The sequence below is a fragment of the Opisthocomus hoazin genome, chromosome 15 (assembly GCF_030867145.1).
Source record: "Opisthocomus hoazin isolate bOpiHoa1 chromosome 15, bOpiHoa1.hap1, whole genome shotgun sequence".
NCBI classification, from domain to species: Eukaryota; Metazoa; Chordata; class Aves; order Opisthocomiformes; family Opisthocomidae; genus Opisthocomus; species Opisthocomus hoazin.
Genome location: NC_134428.1, coordinates 26,696,537 through 26,718,232, shown reverse-complemented (window position 1 = coordinate 26,718,232; position 21,696 = coordinate 26,696,537). Strand labels below are relative to the sequence as shown.

At 42.2% G+C, this 21,696-nt stretch overlaps 1 protein-coding gene across 11 annotated transcripts in view; it reads right to left on the bottom strand.

Annotated features, from left to right (window-relative positions):
• UNKL (unk like zinc finger) overlaps window positions 1-21,696 on the bottom strand; it is a 65,369-nt gene that overhangs the window by 9,933 nt on the left and 33,740 nt on the right. For 9 of the 11 annotated variants that reach the window (XM_075436618.1, XM_075436607.1, XM_075436610.1 and 6 more), the window contains 4 exons: window positions 16,498-16,686; window positions 15,307-15,369; window positions 10,460-10,625; window positions 3,966-4,058 (listed from right to left, as the gene is read on the bottom strand). In XM_075436618.1, coding sequence (XP_075292733.1) covers window positions 3,966-4,058; window positions 10,460-10,625; window positions 15,307-15,369; window positions 16,498-16,686 — 511 coding nt within the window. Of the gene's footprint in view, window positions 1-3,965; window positions 4,059-10,459; window positions 10,626-13,599; window positions 15,215-15,306; window positions 15,370-16,497; window positions 16,687-21,696 lie in introns of those variants that run through there. The other 2 variants (XM_075436608.1, XM_075436617.1) reach the window with 2 other exon arrangements.

The following is a 21,696-nucleotide window of genomic DNA, read 5'->3' as shown; positions in this document are numbered from 1 at the left end:
GACATATAGATGGGGGAGCTGGCTGGAGTAGGGATCACTGCTCTGGAGCAGCCTGGGCATTGGGCAGTGAGAAAATTATGCTGTGTATCCTTCACTTTGTATATTCTTTTTAGCAGTATTATTGTTGTTATTTTTCTCTAACTTTGCTGTTCTGTTAAACTGTCTTTACCCCAACCCACGAGTTTTTGACTTTTTCTTCTGATTCTCCTCCCCATCCCAGCAGGGGCAGGGAGGAGTGAGCGAGCAGCTCATGGGGGGCTGGGGCTAAACCAGGACAAAGAGGCTATGGTACAAGCAGGAATTTCCCTGCAGTCTGTGGACAGGACCATGCTGGAACAGGTGCATATTGCCTGGAGGAACCACAGCCCCTGGAAAACCCATGCTGGCGCAGGATTCTCCTGACAGGAACTGTGGCCCGTGGAGAGGACCCACACAGGGATGAGTGTGAGGAGGAAGGAGCAGAAGAGAGGAACTGTTATGAACTGACTGCTACCCCCCATTCACGATCCCCCTGCACTGCTCGGGATGGGAAGGGAGAGGTAGAAGAGCTGGTCATGAAGCGGAGCCCGGGGGAACGGTGGTGGCAGGTTGTTTTAGTTTTTCTCTTTGTTTCTCACTATTCAACTCTATTTTAATTGGCAATAAATTGATTTTCCCCAAATCAACTCCGTTTTGCCTGTGACAGCAACTGGTAGGTGTTCTCCCTGTCTTTATCTTTACCCACGAGGTTTTTCATCTTATTTTCTCTCCCTGTCCTGTTGAGGAGGGAGAGTGAGAGAACAGCTGGATGGGTGTCTGGCTACCCACCAAGGTCAACCTATTAGACCACATGAACTATTCTCCACATACAAATAAAACCGGTTACAGTGTATTTCCTTCCTGTTCCATACTTCATGGTACTTCCAGCGAAGCATAATCATTTTGGCAGCGTAGAACAATGAATAAATGGTAAATGGATAGGCTGGAAAGTTGGGCAGAGAGCAACCTGATGAGATTCAACAAAGGCAAATGCAGGGTCCTGCACCTGGGGAGGAATAACCCCAGGCACCAGTACAGGCTTGGGGCGGACCTGCTGGAGAGCAGCTCTGTGGAGAGGGACCTGGGTGTCCTGGTGGACAACAGGTTAACCATGAGCCAGCAGTGTGCCCTGGCTGCCAAGAAGGCCAATGGGATCCTGGGGTGCATCAAGAAGAGTGTGGCCAGCAGGTCGAGGGAGGTTCTCCTTGCCCTCTACACTGCCCTAGTGAGACCCCATCTGGAGCACTCTGTCCGGTTCTGGGCTCCCCAGTTCAAGAAAGATGGAAGAGCTACTGGAGAGAGTCCAGCGGAGGGCTACAAGGATGGTGAGGGGACAGGAACATCTCCACTACGAGGAGAGGCTGAGGGAGCTGGGCTTGTTCAGCCTGAAGAAGAGAAGGCTGCGAGGGGACCTAATATATACTTACAAATATCCGAAGGGTGGGTGTCAGGAGGATGGAGCCAAGCTCTTTTCAGTAGTGCTCAGCGACAGGACAAGGGGCAATGGGCACAAACTGAAGCACAGGAAGTTCCGTCTGAACATGAGGAAGAATTTCTTCCCTCTGAGGGTGATGGAACACTGGAACAGGCTGCCCAGGGAGGTTGTGGAGTCTCCTTCTCTGGAGATATTCAAGACCCGCCTGGACGCGGTCCTGTGCAGCCTGCTGTAGGTGACCCTGCTTTGGCAGGAGGGTTGGACTAGATGACCCACAGAGGTCCCTTCCAACCCCTACCATTCTGTGTGATTCTGTGTAAATGAAATACCAGTCAAACAAACTACAGCATCAGGAGAGTTGTTGAGCGTGACATCACTAGCAGAGAAGTAAATTTGCAATTGTGCACGTTATCAGTTTCTTTCCAGGTGTGTATGAAGGGGAATATCATGAACAATAATGGAAAACATTAATAGATAACATATAAACCGTTCTGGTGAAGGAACAACCTGTTAGTGTCCTCACTGGACAGAAAATTGTAAGTCAATCAACCAAAATAAATGCAAAGCCATAACACCTCTGAAGATTTTTCCACTAATATTATTGATGAGAATCTACATAAAACTAGATGACTACCTATTGAGACTTTGACATTTTGGGTCAGGTACCACAAACACAGCCTCTAGTAACAAAGAACCACCTTGGGAGAAAACATAGTCAAGGTGGGAGGGACACCAGAGCTTGCAGGACTGTTGTCAAGATCTCAGAAACTAATATTTGGTGTAAGAAACTTCTTAATCACTGTGATATAGCACTGGTTTCTCGAGCTCTCGCTATCAGTAATGAAGCCACTGCTACAATCTGCCTAGATCTACCTGATGCCAAAACATCAGCACCACCATATGTGAATTGTAAACTGCCTCCCCAAATGCTCTGCTCAGATCTGAAGACAGAAGCATGTCACCAGTCACTTTATGTGAGGCATCTTCTGCCCACACCTCCAAATTAATGAGCTGAGTCCATTTCAAACCACGTGACTTTCCTGAATTCTGTGTTCGCTCTGAAGCTTCATGTATCCACACGCTGCTGAGGTGATAAAACTAGTGATCTTGCCTAGAACTGTCCCCTTTCACCGCAAAGGAAGCACTTGGAGGAGGAAAAGTTTGAAGCAGAATCTCTCTGGACATCTGTGTTATTTCTGAAAAGAAGCAACTTACAGTTGCTTATAATGTATGCTTTCCTGAGGGTGTAAGGGCGCTTGATGTTCACTTGGGTCAAGGTGATTTCCATGCTTTATGACAAGGTCTTGAATCTGTAATACCTGGGTACTGTCCCATCCACTGCGGCCCCAGTGACAGCTTACATACTCCATCAAATACATCTGTATATTTACTAAAGCCAGCGGACTAAAGATACACTAACTTAAAGGAAGAAAAATTGCATAATGAATAGAGATACTATGTGCAAGCTTTCCTTCTTGGAGCAACACTCAGCAGTAATAAACTAGGATGAAGCTATAGTAGTTTTACCCTTTGCATCTAGAGCCACAGGGCAAGAAGGACATGGGAAGAACATGTTTGCCATCCAAGAATACAGCTTTGCTTGCACAAGAGGAAGCCTAACACATATGCTCGACCAATTTAATAATCACCGTAGACCTCCTTCAAAGAAACGTTAGCAAAACAGATATCAGAAAATAAACAGAAGTATTATAAAAACATGTCTGTTCTCTTGCACTAGGACTCTCAAAGGAATATGATATCAAAATTACAGTCTCTCAGTTTTCACTTCCTATTTTTCTGGGTTTTTTTTCTCTAGATTATTTTGGCTTTCCTATTTTCACAAAGAAAAGGTGGCATTTTAATTTCTTGATGTCCCCCCTTTCATCCATCCTCCCTGCTGTCTCTTCCCTGCATTACTCTCCTTTGCTATGTCTTCGTCTCCTTTCCTTTCCCAGAAGAGGCCAAATGGCTGAATACTTCCCAACAGACAGTCAACTACATTGCTCCTTCCAGGGTAGATTCGTAGAAAGATCAACTCCCTAACTTGCAAGTATTGAAGGCCTAAAGGTTGCTAGCTCTTTCTTCTCACGGATTGTTCTCACTCCCCCTCTCAGCAACCACCTAACCACGGAAGTACTTGTTGGTCCCCACAGCACATACTGCCTGTTGTCAGACATTTGCAGTACTCGATATGCAGGCAGGCAAGCTCAAGCACAATACCTTTCTGTAAATGCATGTAAATTGCTCCATCAACTGTCATGCCCATGGACCTAAGTCATTAAGCATATTAAAAAAAACCCCAAAACATTTAATAGACTGACCCCTTGCAAAATACAGACAGGATGATTACGGTGCAATCCCTTTGCGCCACAAAATTAAACAGCTTCAACAAAACTGAGGACTTCTCTTCAAAGTCTTTGCTGTCTGTAACTATTTTGATGAATATAAGTTTAGAAAGGTAAGAAAGAAGGATATTTTAAATGAGTATAATTTTACAAATTGGACCTCTTACTTGCCAATCCAAGGTCACTGCCTTCTTGATCTTCTAATTCTCTATCTATGGATGTGACGTTCACATCATTAAAATGCAAATCTAAAGTAGAACCTGTTAAATAAAACATTGTATCAATGAATTATCCTTGAATTATCCATAAAACTATCATGATGGCTGAAATGAAGAAACTTTATTTGACTGTTTTTGTTAGTGCTTCCATCATAGAACTCTTTCACATCTAGGTCATGATCTTAAGCATACTACAGACACACAGTGAAGGACATCTGTATTTTCTAAAAGGGCAAACTTTCATATATAAGCTATTTACAGCTCTTTAAGCTGGTGAGATGAACAGAGGATAATGGAGAGGTGGCTATCTATCTGGATTTTCAATAAATCTGTGTCACCTGTTGTGCTTAGATGTACATCAGAAAAAGAGGACAAATAAAGTTTTATTGTTGAATAAAAACAGGTATTATACTTGAGGAAAGGCACTGTAAATGGCCCTTACAACAGTTAGACCTTGGGGTAACTGAGTTACATATCAGGGCATACAGATGTAAGGAATGCCATATTCAAATGAAAATGTGCAATATTTTTAAATAAATAAAGTAAAAAAAAAATCAGTATTTCATTTAGACTCAACAGTTAGACTACCTTTCATTTTAAGGCTTATGTTGGTCTAAAATTTCTCTGGGCAATATCAGTTATCAGTATACTATTATACTTATTATATTGTCAGTTATTAGTATACTATTATCAGTATACTTCTTATTAGGTCCACAGCTTATAAAGTGTTAGAAGGTATACATTTTTTCCCTTCTTCCTCTTAACTTCTTTTCTGTGCAGAAAGGGGTGTAATTAAGGAATTTATCCCTCTGTACCTATACTTAACTAATGCTGAACAACTGCACAGTCAGCAAGACAGAAGTCTGCATAAATACTGATTTTACAGGTGGGAAAGTGACTATCCCAGTCACTGTGGTCAGTGACGGTGATCACCTTTGTAAAGAATTTTTAGATTTTTATGCTGAAAATCACTATTAAAAACAGGCACAAAGCCTAAATGAGTTGAAAAGGAACAGAAATAAAAGACACAGTGGCTTGTGTGCAAGTTTCCAGAAGTTCCAAAAGGGATCTCTTGATCCCTTTGGATTAGACTGATTCCTCTGTCATAGCCTAGTCCTAAACATTAGGCACTGTAAACTGCAGAAAATCTTTGGCAGAAGTACTAGACAGTTGTAAACGTGCTAAAAGTCAGAAACTGAAAGGACCATTTGGATCATTAATACAAGATAAGCGCAGTGTTACTATGTACAGGCATTTTCTAATGTCGACTAGGCTACCTAACAGAGTCCACAGTCGCGGATCTCCAGATAATACGTAAAGGGAGTTACTGACCTATAAGCACAACAGTGCTCAGCAAGAAGCTGCCTAAGCTGCCCCGAACAAAATACCAGCCAAGAGATAAAGTTCATATACTACACAATGACACTCATGACAAAGATACCCAAGAGTTAACAGCTCTTTGTGAAGAGTTACTAGTCTGGGTCTCAAAGGCAACACCACTTTATTAGTATGGAGATGTGCCCAAACAATAATCCTTATCTTTCAGCAGTACTGACAAAGCAGCTTGGTGTCCAACAGTCAGAGGGAGGAAACTCTCTCTGCATCATCGTTCTGGCCTGAAGGCATATGCCCTAGCTTTTCAAAGTTTTCCAGCAATAACCTGTCTCAACATCCTTTGTGCAAAAACGCCATACACACATAAGAGCAAACCTCTCATCGCTATGCTGCAGGATATTCTGGGAGAGATCTCTCTCATTTTCACCAAGTGAAGATGTTCAACTTTCTTCCAAAAAATTCAAAATTCGCTCAGTCATGGAAAGAGAGACTTTAAAATCCCAGCATTAGCACCATCATTATCTTTAGACAGGGAAACAATCTGTTTTTTTCAAGCGCCTGCAATTCCCCACATTACCCAGATGTCATTAATATTTGAAGTTATTTGCAGTGTATGGCTCAATATGTTGCTGCGCAAGTACAACAAGCAGGAATGAAACACAGCGAGGCTGACATAAATCATACTGCTCAAACAATAGATCAAATCTAAGCCTGCACCCTTACTATATCACTAACCTGTCCTGTTTTCCTAATGTGAGACCTTAACTCATTCTGCCACGTTTGTCTTCCCCTACCACAAAAAGGACTGACATGTCTCCTCACTGTTTATTATCTAGCTTTTCAAAGCTTAATTTCTGATACCTTCCAGCTCTCTCAAATTCCACCTCACATGGTGGAAAGTCAGTGTAGCGCAGGGAGAGAACACAGACAGCATCTTACGATCACAACGTATATATGGGAAGCGAATGGAGAGACACCAAGTCTCCTTGAACGGCAAGTCTCCCAGATGGGCAAAATCCCCATGCTTGATTATCCAGTAGAAAGCAATGGAAGTAACCAGAACATTCCCAGGGGGAGGTCCACACAGACCCTAACACAGACAACAGGATGGAGTGTCAGGCTGGCAGCTGTCCCCTAATGTTAATGTCCCACCTTCTCCCCACTACCACTTGAGTCACTTCCCTTCACTGCTGCTCATTCCCTATTTATTCTTCTCCAAGTCTATCTCCTCTGACACTTTGTTTATCTAATTTCTCTAGCATCTTAAAAAAAAATTTAATTTATTCTTTTTTTTTGTGCTAATTTTCAGGCAGACTTTGAACACCTGGCAGCTTTTATGTTCTCAAGATTATGCTGCTTTCTTTTTTTTTTCCACCAGAACGAAACCAGACAGCTCAACCAGTCTCCCTTGACTCTGACAGGAGCAGACTGCAACAATGTACCTTCTTCCATTCCATCATGCCTCAGGTTTCAACACATTGTCCAAGCCTCAATGCTAAATACTAGTTCCATCTAATTGGTATGCTTATTCCCAACTCCCCCTTCCCTTCCCCAGCTCTTGGGGACTATTACTCAGCGAGCAGACAGAGAGGGCCTGGAGCTCCCTGTGAGATCAAGATGAAGAGCCACAGAAAGGGCTACAGACCCCACCGTCTGACAAAGCTTCCTCAGTCCTTACTAACATCACTCTTCTGCATTTCCCCTAATACTTTATCCAAACCCATTCATCCCCTTTTCCCATAATCACCTAGCCTGTTCCTTTGCTGCAGCTCTTTTTCTATCCCTATTTTTAATTATTCTTCAATCCAGCACCTCCTACAAGAACACGATGTATTTATTTTCTGTTCTACAATAACATCTTAATTTTCTGCCCTATTCAGATTACGTGTAGCACTTTATTTTCAACGCCATCCTGTATATCCACGAAGCAGAACTCTGGAAAAAGTATGTATATATATATATAAAATGATTTTAAGAAAAAAAAAACCCAAATCTACACAGTTACCATAAAGTACACCAACTTAAACATATATGAGACATGTATTTTATGATTCACATTCTGTTAACAAACACAGCATACTGAAAACTGTTTTGGAAAACATCTGTAAACAGCAGAGGCGTATTCTAACTCAGAGGCATCAAGAGTCTTTTATGCTCAATACGATAATCACACCGGGACATGGGAAATACAGCATATCACTGTTTAAACAACTTTCCAACACTTGTTCAATATATCACAATTTAAAAATTATACTGAATTAGCACCACATCTAATATTATTAATATTAACCGTAAGCCAATGAAATATATTACTTGCATAGAATAAAAACTAAAATTCTGCTCATTCTAATTCTGAAATTTAACTAACACACAGATCATCAAACAAACCTTTAAGGAAAGCAAGCTATACATTTGCAAGACTGCAGAAAAAGATCCATCGCTTAATATTCTGTGCACATTTCCTTCCTAAAAAAATTAAGAGAGGAAATGTCTAACTTACCATGTCAAAGTGCTGACTCACTGTCTGCAGCTTCCTGGTCGCTGCTACACATCGATTTAAACACAGAAAGCTTCAAGTACACCAGCTAATCAAAGCAACTGCCTCATCATGTGACTTACACCACAGAATGTGAAATACAGCATTTTTCAAATCACAACATTCCCTGTCACAGCCTCTTGAATAAACCACATTTAGTGTAAAAGTGCCACAAATTTCAATGAGTTTGTGGATAATACTAAATTAAGGGGAGCAGCTGACACACTCAATGGCAGGACTGCTGTTTAGAGGGGTCTCAAAAGGCTGGAGAACTGGACTGATGGAAACCTCATGAAGTTCAACAAAGGCAAATACAATAATGCTGCACCTGGGACAGTAGAATCTCTTGCAACAGTACAGGCTGGGGGCCAAATGATCAGAAAGCAGCACTGCAGAAAAAGATCTAGGGATTCTGATGAACGACACGTTCCGCATGTCTGTGGCAATAAAAGCGAACCGCATATTGGCCTGCATTAGTAAAAATGTAGCCATCAGGTTGGGGGAAGTGGTTATTCCTCTCTGTCCAGCACCTGAGCAACCACAGCAGGAGTGTCATGACATGTTTTGAAGTTCCTAGTGTCTAGTTATTATTGAAATGTTCATCTCCTTTTATCATTTTCCACACAAACAGCCTAGCTGGTTGGAAGCATGGGAAAGGCTCTGGGCTAATGACAGAAATTTTGGAATTATTTCCCCGAACCTGTCTTGTGCACTCAGAAGGCAAGGGCTCCTCCTCTTTGTGTCTTTTTCAATCTGGTCCATGTAGTGTGAACAAAAGATTTTTGTCCTTGAACATACAGATAATCAGAGTGGAGAATATGCGGTCAGCCAAAGAAAAATCTCCCATTTTCATGTGAACATGTTAAGATCTGTAATTTCACCTGTTATAGTAATATTAAAAAAAAAAAAGTCAAATCTCATCAGCCCACTAACACAGGTTGAGGAGTGCATTCAGGAGGAGTACAGGAGGAGGAGAAGGAGACGCTACTTCTACTTCTAGCAACAGTGAGTTGCATTACAGACATTTTACACATTTTTTTAAATCACTGGCAAATACCAATGCCAAAATTCTAGTTTAAATCTCCCATTCACTCATGCCTATGCTCATATTGAAGACCTTGTGAAAAATGATTTTGGGTGAAAAAATTTAAATTAAATTTCTGATATTGCTTTTAATTACATATAATTAAGGCATGTGCAGGACAATCAGAGGATGAAGCCCAGCCAGCATGGGTTCGTGAAAGGCAGGTCCTGCTTGACCGACCTGATCTCCTTCTATGACCAGGTGACCTGCCTAGTGGATAAGGGAAAGGCTGTGGATGTTATCTACCTGGACTTTAGTAAGGCCTTTGACACTGTTTCCCACAGCATCCTCCTGGAGAAGCTAGCTGCTCATGGTTTGGATGGGTGCACACTTTGCTGGGTAAAAAACTGTCTGGATGGCCAAGCCCAGAGAGTTGTGGTGAATGGAGTTAAATCCAGTTGGTGGCCGGTCGTGAGTGGTGTTCCCCAGGGCTCAGTTTTGGGGCCAGTCTTGTTTAATACCTTTATCAATGATGTGGCTGAGGGGATTGAGTGCTCCCTCAGTAAGTTTGCAGATGACACCAAGCTGGGCAGGAGTGTCCATCGGCTCAAGGGTAGGAAGGCTCTGCAGAGAGATCTAAACAGACTGTATCGATGAGCCGAAGCCGATTTTATGAGGTTCAACAACAGGGCCAAGTGCCGGGTCCTGCACTTGGTGCACAACAACCCCATGCAACGCTACAGGCTTGGGGAGGAGTGGCTGGAGAGCTGCCCAGCGGAAAAGGACCTGGGGATGCTGGCTGACAGCCAGTTGAACATGAGCCAGCAGTGTGCCCAGGCAGCCAAGGCGGCCAGCGGCATCCTGGCTTGTACCAGAAATAGCGTGTCCAGCAGGAGTAGGGAAGTGATCGTGCCCCTGTGTTTGGCACTGGTGAGGCTGCACCTCGAATACTGTGTTCAGTTTTGGGCCCCTCATTACAAGAAGGACATTGAGTTGCTGGAGCGTGTCTGGAGAAGGGCACCAAAGCTGGTGAAGGGCCTAGAACACAACTCTTACGAGGAGCGGCTGAGGGAACTGGGATTGTTTAGTCTGGAGAAGAGGAGGCCGAGGGGAGACCTTATTGCTCTCTACGACTACCTGAAAGGCGGTTGTAGTGAGGTGGGTGTTGGTCTCTTCTCCCAAGTAACCAAGACGAGAGGAAATGGGCTCAAGTTGTGTCAGGGGAAGTTTAGATTGGGTATTAGGAAAAATTTCTTTACTGAAAGAGTTGTAAAGCATTGGAACAGGATGTCCAGGGAAGTGGTGGAGTCACCATCCCTGGAGGTGTTCAAAAAATGTGTAGATATGACACTTCAGGACATGGTTTAGTAGGCATGGTGGTGATGGGTTGACGGTTCCAACCTTAGTGATTCTATGATTCTGTATTAAAGCAGGTGTGTACAACATTACTGTCTTTACCAATACGCTCTTTGAACCTACACTGAAACAAGAAGTTGTTGAATAATGCAAGAAAACACGCAGAACTGGAGATAAAATGTTAAGACTTACCTATTACCGATTCAACTGTGTTACTGCCAGAATAGAATGGGAGCGCTTTGCCACTGATAGCAGAGACAGTTGTAGGAGATGAACTGTCTGATCCAACACTGGAGGCCAGACTGGAAGCTATACTTGAAGCAAGTGGGTTAACTGCTGAAAAAACACTGAGATGATTCTGTTAAAAAAACCAAACAACACATGTTTATACACACAAACACACACAGATGTATGTACAAACACATAAAATAAACAGAATGTATTTTTGAAAGTGGTTATTTTAATTCAAACAGAAAGAAATCCAGAAGAGCCCTCTGAATGAACAGATTAGGATAATTTTCCTTATCATTTACCAGCAAATGTGTTTCTCCAATGTGGCTGGACATCGCTACCATAGGAGGGACTTCTGCTTTTAGAAAAAAATGTATTTAAATACTTGCAAATAAGCTCCACAAACATAATTAGTTAGCTGAAGTCTGATGCTCCTTTTCAAAAGGAAAATATCTGTTGAGGAATCGTACCATTTCATTATGCGTTCGGACACAAATTATATTCTACATTATTTTTTTGATCAGCAAATTTTCTCATTTAATCTAAATGCAATTGGTCCATAACCTGATCTTGGGTTTAGATAGATGAGAAACATGACTGCACTGCACAGATGTGTCATGTTATACAATGACCTGTACCTGTCTTACTTCTTTCTAGCTGAACGTTTTTCACACAAATCACACATTTAAATTATACAGTGTAAGAAATGCAAACAATATGTAACCATGTAACATTCTAAACTGGAAAGTAACTTCATAAAGTCTACAGGGACTTGGTGCAGGGTTTCTAGTATATTAATTCCTTTTACTGTTTATTATTTATATATTCCCTCCAATCTTTTAGTTAATAAACCAACACTTCACTGTGACTGATCGATCTACACATCCTCTCATTGCCTTCTGTGTGATGAGAAGTGATTGTGCAGTATCTGCTCTCCTGACTTCTACCAATACTACAGAAAATTTCTGTTTCAAAGCTAGATAGAATGCAAGCTTGAGGCCGATAATGACCATGAGATTTAATAACTTTTTCTTTAAAAATAGGCACAAACTGAAATATAGAAAGCTTCACTTAGACACATTTTTTTACTGCGATGGTGGCCAAACACTGGAACATGCTGCCAAAGAGGCTGCGGACTCTTCATTTTTGGAGATATTCAAAACACTACTAGACAAGGCACTGAGCAACCTTCTCTAGATGACCCCACTTTGACAAAGGGCAGATGGACTACAGATCTCCAGAGAATCACCAGATGGTTTGGGTTAGAAGGGACCTTTACAGATCATCTAGTCCAAACTTCCTGCCATGGGCAGGGATATCTTTCACTAGATTAAATGCTTGAAATGATGCTCAAAGCCCCACCCAACCCAAGCTTAAACACTTCCAGGGATGGGGCATCCACAACGTCTCTGGGCAACCTGTTCCAGTGTCACACCACCCTCATAGTAAAGAACTTCACCATTATATCCAATCTAAATCTAACCTCCTTCAGTTTAAAAAGATCTCCCCTTGTCCCGTCACTATGGGCCCTGGTAAAAGTCTTTCTCTGTCTTTCTTGTAAGCCCCTTTTAAGTATTGGAAGACCACAATAACATCTCCCTGCAGCCTTCTCTTCTCCAGGCTGAACAACCCCAACTTTCTCAGCCTTTCTTCACAGCAATGGTGTTCCAGTCCTCAGACCATTTTTGTGTCCCTCCTCTGGACCCACTCTAACAGGTTCATGTCTTTCTTGTACTGGGAACCCCAGAGCTGGATGCAGCGCTCCAGGTGGGGTCTCATGAGAGCGAAGCAGAGGGGCAGAACCTCTTCCCTCAACCTGCTGGTCACACTTCTTTTGATGCAGCCCTAGATAATTGTCTTTCTGGGCTGCAAGTGTACATTGCTGGCTCATATCCATTCTTTCACCCACCAGTATCCCCAAGTCCTCCTCTGCAAGTGCTGCTCTCAAACCATTCACCACCCAGTCTGTACTGATACTGACCTTGTGCTCAGACTTGTTGAACTAGAACAGAGGTCCCTCCCAAGCTCAACTGTTCTATGATATCCTTTTCCAAACTTTGTTTACAACACATTCTCTAATATCCCCAATGCAACATGTTGAATGGAACATTTCTTTGCTGCTTTCTGTTTTCATAAATGTTTGAGCCGGAAAAAAAATCATCTCTGAACTGACAATACATATTAAACCATAAAGAACAGCTGTTTAATTAAAAAAGTAAAATAAAGAAATGACAAGGCATAGAATTCTTAGGTTATAACTCTGATCACTTTCCCTGTCATTGGAGAAACATGATATCAAAGTCAACACAAGTTGGAGAGGCAATACTTTCGGATTACTGAAAAATTATCACACTCAAAATATATCCTCTTTTGGCCTGCCCCATCTTAATCTGAGACCTCTTGGTGAGAGGGAAGTGAAGAAATTTCACACACTCTCACAAAGCTGATAGATCTCTTCAGTTAGTTCTCTTTCTCCCCAGCATAAACACCTACATCTACTAGACTATTTAGTCTCTTTTTCATCCCAAAAATATTTACAAACAGCAAGCCTCTTGTCCCCCCCTATACCTACACACAGATGTACTCGTGCAGCTCAAAGATTTCTTTCCTTCTGTTTTGACAGACCAAGACTGACCCTACCTGTGACTTCAAAACTCTGTTCTGGTAGATATCTAAACAGAATGGAGAGGCAAAATAGACAGAAACAAGACAGGACAGAAAGGTTATTAAAAAAAGATGTCAAAGCTTTATAATTACATGGCAGAATTTAATACAATACCCTATTTAAATGGAGATTAAATAACACTTCTTTTTAAAAAAGAATAGAATTAAAACAACTTGCAAAGTATTCTTAGGATCACCAGATAATAGGAAAATTCAGGTTGGAAGGAGCCTCAGGAGGTCATCTAGTCTTAACCTCCTGATCAGAGCTAGGCCAGCTATGACGTCAGATCAGGTTACTCGGTGTTTTAGCCAGTCTGGTCTTGAAAACCTCTGAGGATTGGAGACTGCACAACCACACTCAGCAATCATTGCTTGACTCTCCCCATGGTTAAAAACTTCTTCCTTATACCCAGTTTTAGCTTCTTGTTTCAACTTACATCTGTTGTCTCTTGTCCACCCACTGTGCAGTGCTGTGAGCAGGGTGCCTCCATCTTCTTGATGACCTCCTCACAGGTATTGGAAGGCTGCTACTAGGTCCTCCTGCAGGCCTCTCTTCTCCGGGCTACACAAGCTCTGCTTCCTCAGCCTTTCCTCACAGAGCAAGTGCTCCAGTCCCCTGACCATCTTGGCAACCATGTCCTAAGCTTGCACTAGTTTACTGATGTAATCCCAAAACTGGATGCACTATTCTAGATGTGGTCTAACAAGTGCTAAGCACAAGGGTAACCCCTTCCATTGATCTACTTCATACTCCTGTTAATACAACCTGTGATAATATTGGGTCGTCTTTGCTGTCAGAGCACACTGTTGGCTCACGTTCAGCTTGCTGTCCACAAAGACCTTTAGGTCCTTTTCCACAGAGCTGCTTCCCAGACAGTTTTTGTTCTCAGCCTGTATTGTTGCAAGAGGTTCTTGCTTCCCAGGTGTAGGAACTTTGCACTTGTCCTTAATGAATTTCATAACGATCTCGTTGGCCTATTCCTCTTGCCTGTCTATGTCTCTCTGAATGGCAGCCAGCCTTCTTGACTGGTCCTGCCAATTTCATGTCATCTGCAAACTTGATTCCCCCACCAGGTCACTGATAAAGATGTTACACTGGGTATGTCCTATTTACTTTGTTACAAAAATTAATAGCAGTAGAAAGTCATGTAAAAACTACTTTTTAGGGCAAATCACAAAAAAATTCAAAGAATTTCCAAGGCTGCCACTCTCACTAATCTATAGATGTGTAGGGAGAAAAAACCCAATGTATACTTTTAAAGTGGTTCGTGTGCTATTACTCTTCTATACAGAACTCATAGGATCCACCCCTAACTATCTTGTGTTTTCTCTCCTTATGTGTTCTACACCACTCATCCTGCTTTTTAAATGTAAGATACATTTTAGTCCTCTACTTCTGATTATACACTCCTGTGCAGCTGCATGAATGGCAAATGGTAAAACTTCTGTTCTCATTTATCTTGATCATTGTAATTAACAAAGCATCAGGGTTCTTGTCCTAGCAGTGCAAAGCTGGCACAGTTTTAAGCTCCTCTGCATACAGAGAATGACCTCTAACACCTGATGGATTTAGCTTCATGACAGGTCAAAGCTATGCCCTCCTCCCTGTCACTTCAACTGTTTTTCTAGTTTTGAGCATCTGACGTTTGAACCACTGTATTGGCATCTTTCCTCTGGCCTCCATTAAATTTTATCAATCCATACCCAAATGAAGTTAATCCAAAACTTCACTGTGAAAACTCTGCCATAGAATTGCTGTAATCAAAAGCATCCTCAAATTGCATCATATTCTTCTCATCCCTGGTACTCCTGCAGTGCACATCTTTTGCACATTTTCACAGAATCAAAAGCTGGCTGTCCAGGACCATGTCCAGACAGCTTCAGCATAACTCCAAGGAGGGAGACTCCACTACTTCTCTGGGCAACCTGTTCCAATGCTCAGTCTTACACGCACGGTAAAAAAAAAGTATTTCTATACACTTAGATGGAACCTCCTGTTTCAGTCTGAGCCTGTTGACTCTTGTCCTGTCACTGGGCACAAATTTTCCTCAGTCGATGTTGTAAAGGGCCACATAAATTTGATACTGCATTAATAAATTATCAAAAAGGGCAAAATATTTACAGCATTTAGCTTTTGGCAATACCTGCTTGTTGTCTTGTTCATTTACTTTCTGCAGATTCTCAGCTAGGAAGCTTCGATGCTTTGCCTGAAAGAAGAAAAATGCTTCCATGACATTTAATCAATGATCACTTGATCCCTATATTGGGAGATGGAAATCTTTCCTGTCACAATGACTAGCTCTGCAGCCTATGGTTTGTCTGAACATCTACGTGTAAGAAAGCAATCCTGACTGGAGAACTTTACTCTAGAGTAATGATCTTGCCATCACCTACAACAAGTTACCATTTACAAAAAACACTTTCCTTCCTTTCATTCTTTTTCTGTCTTTTACTTCTGCACTTCTCTGTGCATCTCAGGTTATAGAAATCAATTCTGACAAGTTAGAGGTTTGCAAGAAGGCTGATCAGCTTGGTTGCAGCTTATTTACATGTGCCATTGGAGCCGCTTTTTTAAACAGTTCCTTTCTGACAATTTAGAAGTATAACCAGTATTATATTAGAGTAAGAGAAATTTAGCTTTAACAGGTAAACCCTTGGCTTTCAGCTTTTTTCTTGCAGGTCAACAGAGCTGTTTCATATCCCTGAAAAATATCAGTCTGCTCTTCTCTAGCACTGCCTGTTTCCTCCCCACCCCCCAAGTACAGGATTATAACTCCTCACCGACTTCAATTTCAACCACTCTGCTCTCACTGCTAATGCTACAAATCTCTCTCTTCAAAAGGCTTGTTCTATTTTATCATCTATGTTTGTCTCAGCAATGAACTTGTTGCAGGTGGAAGAAGAAACAGATTGAAATTAATCAAAGATTGGAACTCATAAATAGTATCAACAGCCAGAAATTAATGCATCTTTTCACCATCAATTTTCAACAATAATTAAAACTGAATCCCACCAAGTCTAACTATAACTTTTTCCCCATTGTTATCATGTTCTGTTCTTGGCAACACGGGCTCAAAATGACAATCACATTTCCGCAAAGTTAGAATTTACTGCATGTCAGCTGAGCTGCAGTGACTGTTTGCATGAGTGTCCTTGGCCTGTGACAACTGTGAACTAATTTGATGCTGTTTAGCTCACTAAAGAAGAGGTTTCCAAACTCGGTGTTCTAAGTTGCCAAAAATCGATGCTGATACACGAGGCAGGCAACATTTTCTGCAGAATCTAATTTAACTTAAGATTGCATTTGTACTTCTAGACCCATATTATTCACATACCTGATCTTCTCGTTCAAAGCCTGGTGCTTTTGGATAGCTAGATGTCGGTGAAGAAACACCTGATGTGCTAGACTCAGAACACAAAACGCCATTTGCTAATGATCTCTGTCTACAAAGAGGTCCAAGTGGTGATAAAGAACTACTGCTACCAGAACTTGATGTTACAGTTGGACTTGAAGAACAGGAAATCTGCAGAAGACATAAAACAGTGTCTAATATACTGTATGATTTTTTTTTATGTTTACAGCTGTAGTCTCCCTCTGTAACCCCATCAGTTGAAATTAAGAATTAATTTCAGTCTTACATAAATACAACTTAACTTTGGTTTATTTGTATATATTTTTGGTATTAGCTTAAAAAAGAAGCAGATGACAAAATTCACATGGAGCTATTGTAAACATACAGACTTCAAAAGGAGATGCACTTGTACACACCAGAATATAGCCTTGTTTGGTCCCTATGCACAAAATGAATCACAGACGGAGATTACTTAATGGATATTAAATTACAATAAAGGAATACTTGCTTTCTGACAACCCTGACTTTCATTCATTCCTGTATTTCTTAATTTACAGTTTAATGCAAGCATCATACAACATTTCACAGTTTTAAAAGAACTCATCCGGATCAAGCCAAGCAGCTGAGAGAGACACGCAGAATCTTGGCAAAAAGCATCTCAATGCTTGTTTGTAAATATAAAAAAGCTGTTTTCTGAGATTCTTAAATATTAAAATGTTTATAGATTAATAAATTAACATTTTAATATTTAAAAACATTACTGAGTTTATAATTTTATTTCTGCTGTACATTTTCCAGACAGTTTTAAACTTCTAAAGTAAAAGGCTTAAGCTGCAGGTACAATCTGTAAGTAGGTCTGGACAATTTTCTGTCTAAAAGTACAATTCTGATCAACCTGAAATTTATGAACTCAAGTGCCAGCATCCTACAATAATATGTGTGAGTGAAATTGCAGGCACTGCTTATTTCTACATTTTCAAAGTAAACTATTCAACTTTCTTCTTAAACTAGATTGGTAACTAGACTCACAAAGGCTGCATGGAAATAGTTACATCCTACATTCATGCCTAACAGCCCAGTGGTGAGAACACTCAGTGTGCTTGTTTTGGCACAGAATCTGCCAGCTCTCAAGAAACTAAACTAGTCAACATAATAATAGAGTGAAATTCTGCCAAAGTTGTTTTGGTTTGTTTACATACAAAATACACACTGAAACAGACAGACGAAACAAGAAAAACTACATAGTTTACTGTTAAACTCTCCACTTAGGGTTAACCCTAACCCTTAATTTTACTCTATGCTCCAAAGAATGTGAAAGTATTTTACACAAATCAGGATTTTAACAGGAGATACCTCTCTCCCCAGGATAGTACAACCTCAAGTCATTCCCCCTGAGCAGCAGGAACTTCAGATTCAAATTCCTGTAGACCAGGTAGAGGACAGACATGAACCCAGATGAGGTATTAACCATAGATAGAAAAAAAACACCTCCAACAAATGTAAGCTCTATACTCGCTGAAGATTATTACCTATGCATCCACTCACTCCAATCCCTACAGAAAATCTCCTGTCACAAACCTTATCTGTGTGGAGTTCTGTAATTAGATTGCTTCTGAAATCCAAAGACAGCTTCTCTACACAACAGTCTGAAATGTACATATACCCTGAGAGCTGACAGAAGTAGAAGACTAGGCACTACAGCAAAAATAATTAAATTGATAGCCAAAGTTTACCGAGACAAAATTCTTTCTTTAGTCGAAGGCTGAAGAATTCATGTTTTGACCACAAGCTTGTTACAACATGCAATGCTTCTGTCACCATGTACTCTAAATCCAAAACTAAGGATTGACCCTGTGCATGGGGATGCTAAGTTTGCACATTTTTTTCAGCTCTAAAACACTGAAATCCTTTCTTTATGCTAGAGAGAAAAAGAAAATAAAAGGATAATGCCAGGAGAAAAAACACTGCGCCTAAGTGAAATTAAAAAAAAAGAAATTTTTTTTTTTGGTCAATAAAAACATGCTAAGCTATTCAGTTCCATATTAAAAGATTTTGAAAACATAGTTACATCTTGTAAGTACACTTAAAAACATACTTCTGGTAGCACAAGGCTGCTTAATGCAGCACACAAATACGTAAGACAAAATGACTGGACAGCAAAAGCAGACTAACACCTGAAGTAAGATACTAATTTATATCAGCTACTGACTCAAATCAAGGATGAGTTCCCTAAACTGCACAGAATTTTTCTCAGATGCATATTTTACGTCCGCTCTTTCAGCTCAGCAGGCAACATAGATTATTCTGCCAACACAGGAAGATGTACATCATGGTTACTCCCCTACAATGTGAGCTAATGAAGATCAGGGGAAGAGGGAGGAAGGAAGATAGCCATTATGGATTACTTGTCCTGGAGGGCTATCTGCAGACAACAGAGCCATAAGTGGGGAATGATGCCCTTGTTCATTCAGAAGTAGTGGGCTTGAGGTACAGCGTTAATGGTCAGGATCAGATGATATCACGTATGTAGACCATTAGATAAGACCGTAAGGTGCCACTCGTGATTCCTTCTGGTTACAGTAAGTATCAACGGTGGCATTAACATACATATATAGACAGAGCGAGCTGTAAGCATTAAGAGCTTACAACACAATTTTGTGCAGTTTTGCTCTGAAAAACTAAACTAAACTAAACCAATCACTCACAGAATCACAGAATGGTAGGAGTTGGAAGGGACCTCTGTGGGTCATCTAGTCCAACCCTCCTGCCAAAGCAGGGTCACCTACAGCAGGCTGCACAGGACTGCGTCCAGGCGGGTCTTGAATATCTCCAGAGAAGGAGACTCCACAACCTCCCCGGGCAGCCTGTTCCAGTGTTCCGTCAACCTCAGAGGGAAGAAGTTCTTCCTCGTCTTCAGACGGAACTTCCTACACTTCAGTTTGTGCCCATTGCCCCTTGTCCTGTCGCTGGGCACTACTGAAAAGAGCTTGGCCCCATCCTCCTGACACCCACCCTTCGGATATTTGTAAGTATATATTAGGTCCCCTCGCAGCCTTCTCTTCTTCAGGCTGAACAAGCCCAGTTCCCTCAACCTCTCCTCGTAGCAGAGATGTTCCAGTCCCCTCACCAGCCTTGTAGCCCTCCGCTGGACTCTCTCCAGTAGCTCTTCCATCTTTCTTGAACTGGGGAGCCCAGAACTGGACAGAGTACTCCAGATGAGGCCTCACTAGGGCAGTGTAGAGGGGAAGGAGAACCTCCCTTGACCTGCTGGCCACACTCTTCCTGATGCACCCCAGGATCCCACTGGCCTTCTTGGCAGCCAGGGCACACTGCTGGCTCATGGTCACCCTGTCGTCCACCAGGACACCCAGGTCCCTCTCCACAGAGCTGCTCTCCAGCAGGTCAGCCCCAGCCTGTACTGATGCATGGGGTTTTTCCTCCCCAGGTGCAGGACCCTGCATTTGCCTTTGTGAACCTCATCAGGTTCCTCTCTGCCCAACTTTCCAGCCTGTCCAGGTCACGCTGAATGGCAGCACAGCCTTCCGGTGTGTCTACCACACCTCCCAGTTTGGTGTCATCAGCAAACTTGCTGAGGGTACATTCTAACTCTTCATCCAGGTCGTTGATGAAGAAGTTAAACAAGACTGGGCCCAGTACTGACCCCTGGGGGACACCACTAGTTACCAGCCTCCAACTAGACTCAGCACCGCTGATGACAACCCTCCGAGTTCTGCCATTCAGCCAGTTCTCAATCCACCTCACCGACCACTCATCCAGCCCATACTTCCTGAGCTTCCCTAGGAGGATATTATGGGACTCAACCCCCTAAGATGTAGGCAGCATTATCTGATTGCATTGATGTTTAGGCTTTTGGTTTTAATCTCCAAAAAGTCCACCAGGATGATGACAGAGATAGCCTCTACTCTGTCTTTTGTATTTTTCAGAAAAGAAAAGTTCGTTAAGTTTTAATAACTGGATTACACAGTACCACAAATTTTGTGCGACTCAACTTAGAATCACAGAATGCTTTGGGTTGGAAGGGACCTTTAGAGGTCATCTAGGTTCAGCCCCCCTGCAATAAGCAGGGACCTCTTCAACCGGATCAGGTTGTTCAGAGCCCCATGCAACCTGAACTTCAATGCTTCTAGGCATGGGGCCTCTACTGCCTCTCTAGGCAACCTGTTCCAGTGTTTCACCACCCTCATGGTAAAAAACTTCCTTATATCCAGTCTAAATCTACCCTCCTTTAGTCTAAAACCATTACTCCTTGTCCTGTCACAACAGGCCTTGCTAAAAAGATTTTCCCCATCTTTCCTATAGGCCCCCTTCAGGTACTGAAAGGCCACAATCAGGTCTCCCCGCAGCCTTCTCCTCTCCAGGCTGAACAACCCCAAGTTTCTCAGCCTGTCCTTGTAGGAGAGGTGCTCCAGCCCTTGGATCATTGTTGTGGTCCTCCTCTGAACCCGCTCCAACAGTTCCATGTCCTTCTTGTGCTGAGGGCTCCAGAGCTGAACACAGTACTCCAGGTGAGGTCTCACCAGAGCCGAGTAGAGAGGTAGAATGACCTCCCTCGACCTGCTGGTCATGCTTCTCTTGATGCAGGCCAGGATACGGTTGGCCTTCTGGGCTGCAAGCACACATTGTTGGCTCATGTGCAGCTTTTCGTCCATCAGTATGCCCGAGTCCTTCTCCACAGGACTGCTCTCAATCCCTTCAATCCCCAGCCTATATTGACACCAGTTGAACTTCATGAGGTTCACACAGGCCCACCTCTCCAGCTTATCCAGGTCCCTCTGGATGGCATCCCATCTGTCTGGTGTGCCAACTGCACAATTCAGCTTGGTGTCATCTGCAAACTTCATGAGGGTACACTTGATCTTGCTGTCTGTGTCACTGATGAAAATATTCAACAGCACCGGTCCCACTACGGACCCCTGAGAGACACCACTTGTCACCGGTGTCCATTTGGACATGAAGCTGTTGACCACTACCCTCTGGCTGTGACCATCCAACCAATTCCTTATCCACCAGACAGCCAGCCATCAAATCTGTATCTCCCCAATTCAGAGAGAAGAATGTTGTGGGTGACCGTGTCAAAGGTTTTACAGAAGTCCAGATAGATGACATCAGGCTCTTTTCCCTTGTTCACTGATGCAGTCACTCCATGATAGAAAGCCACTA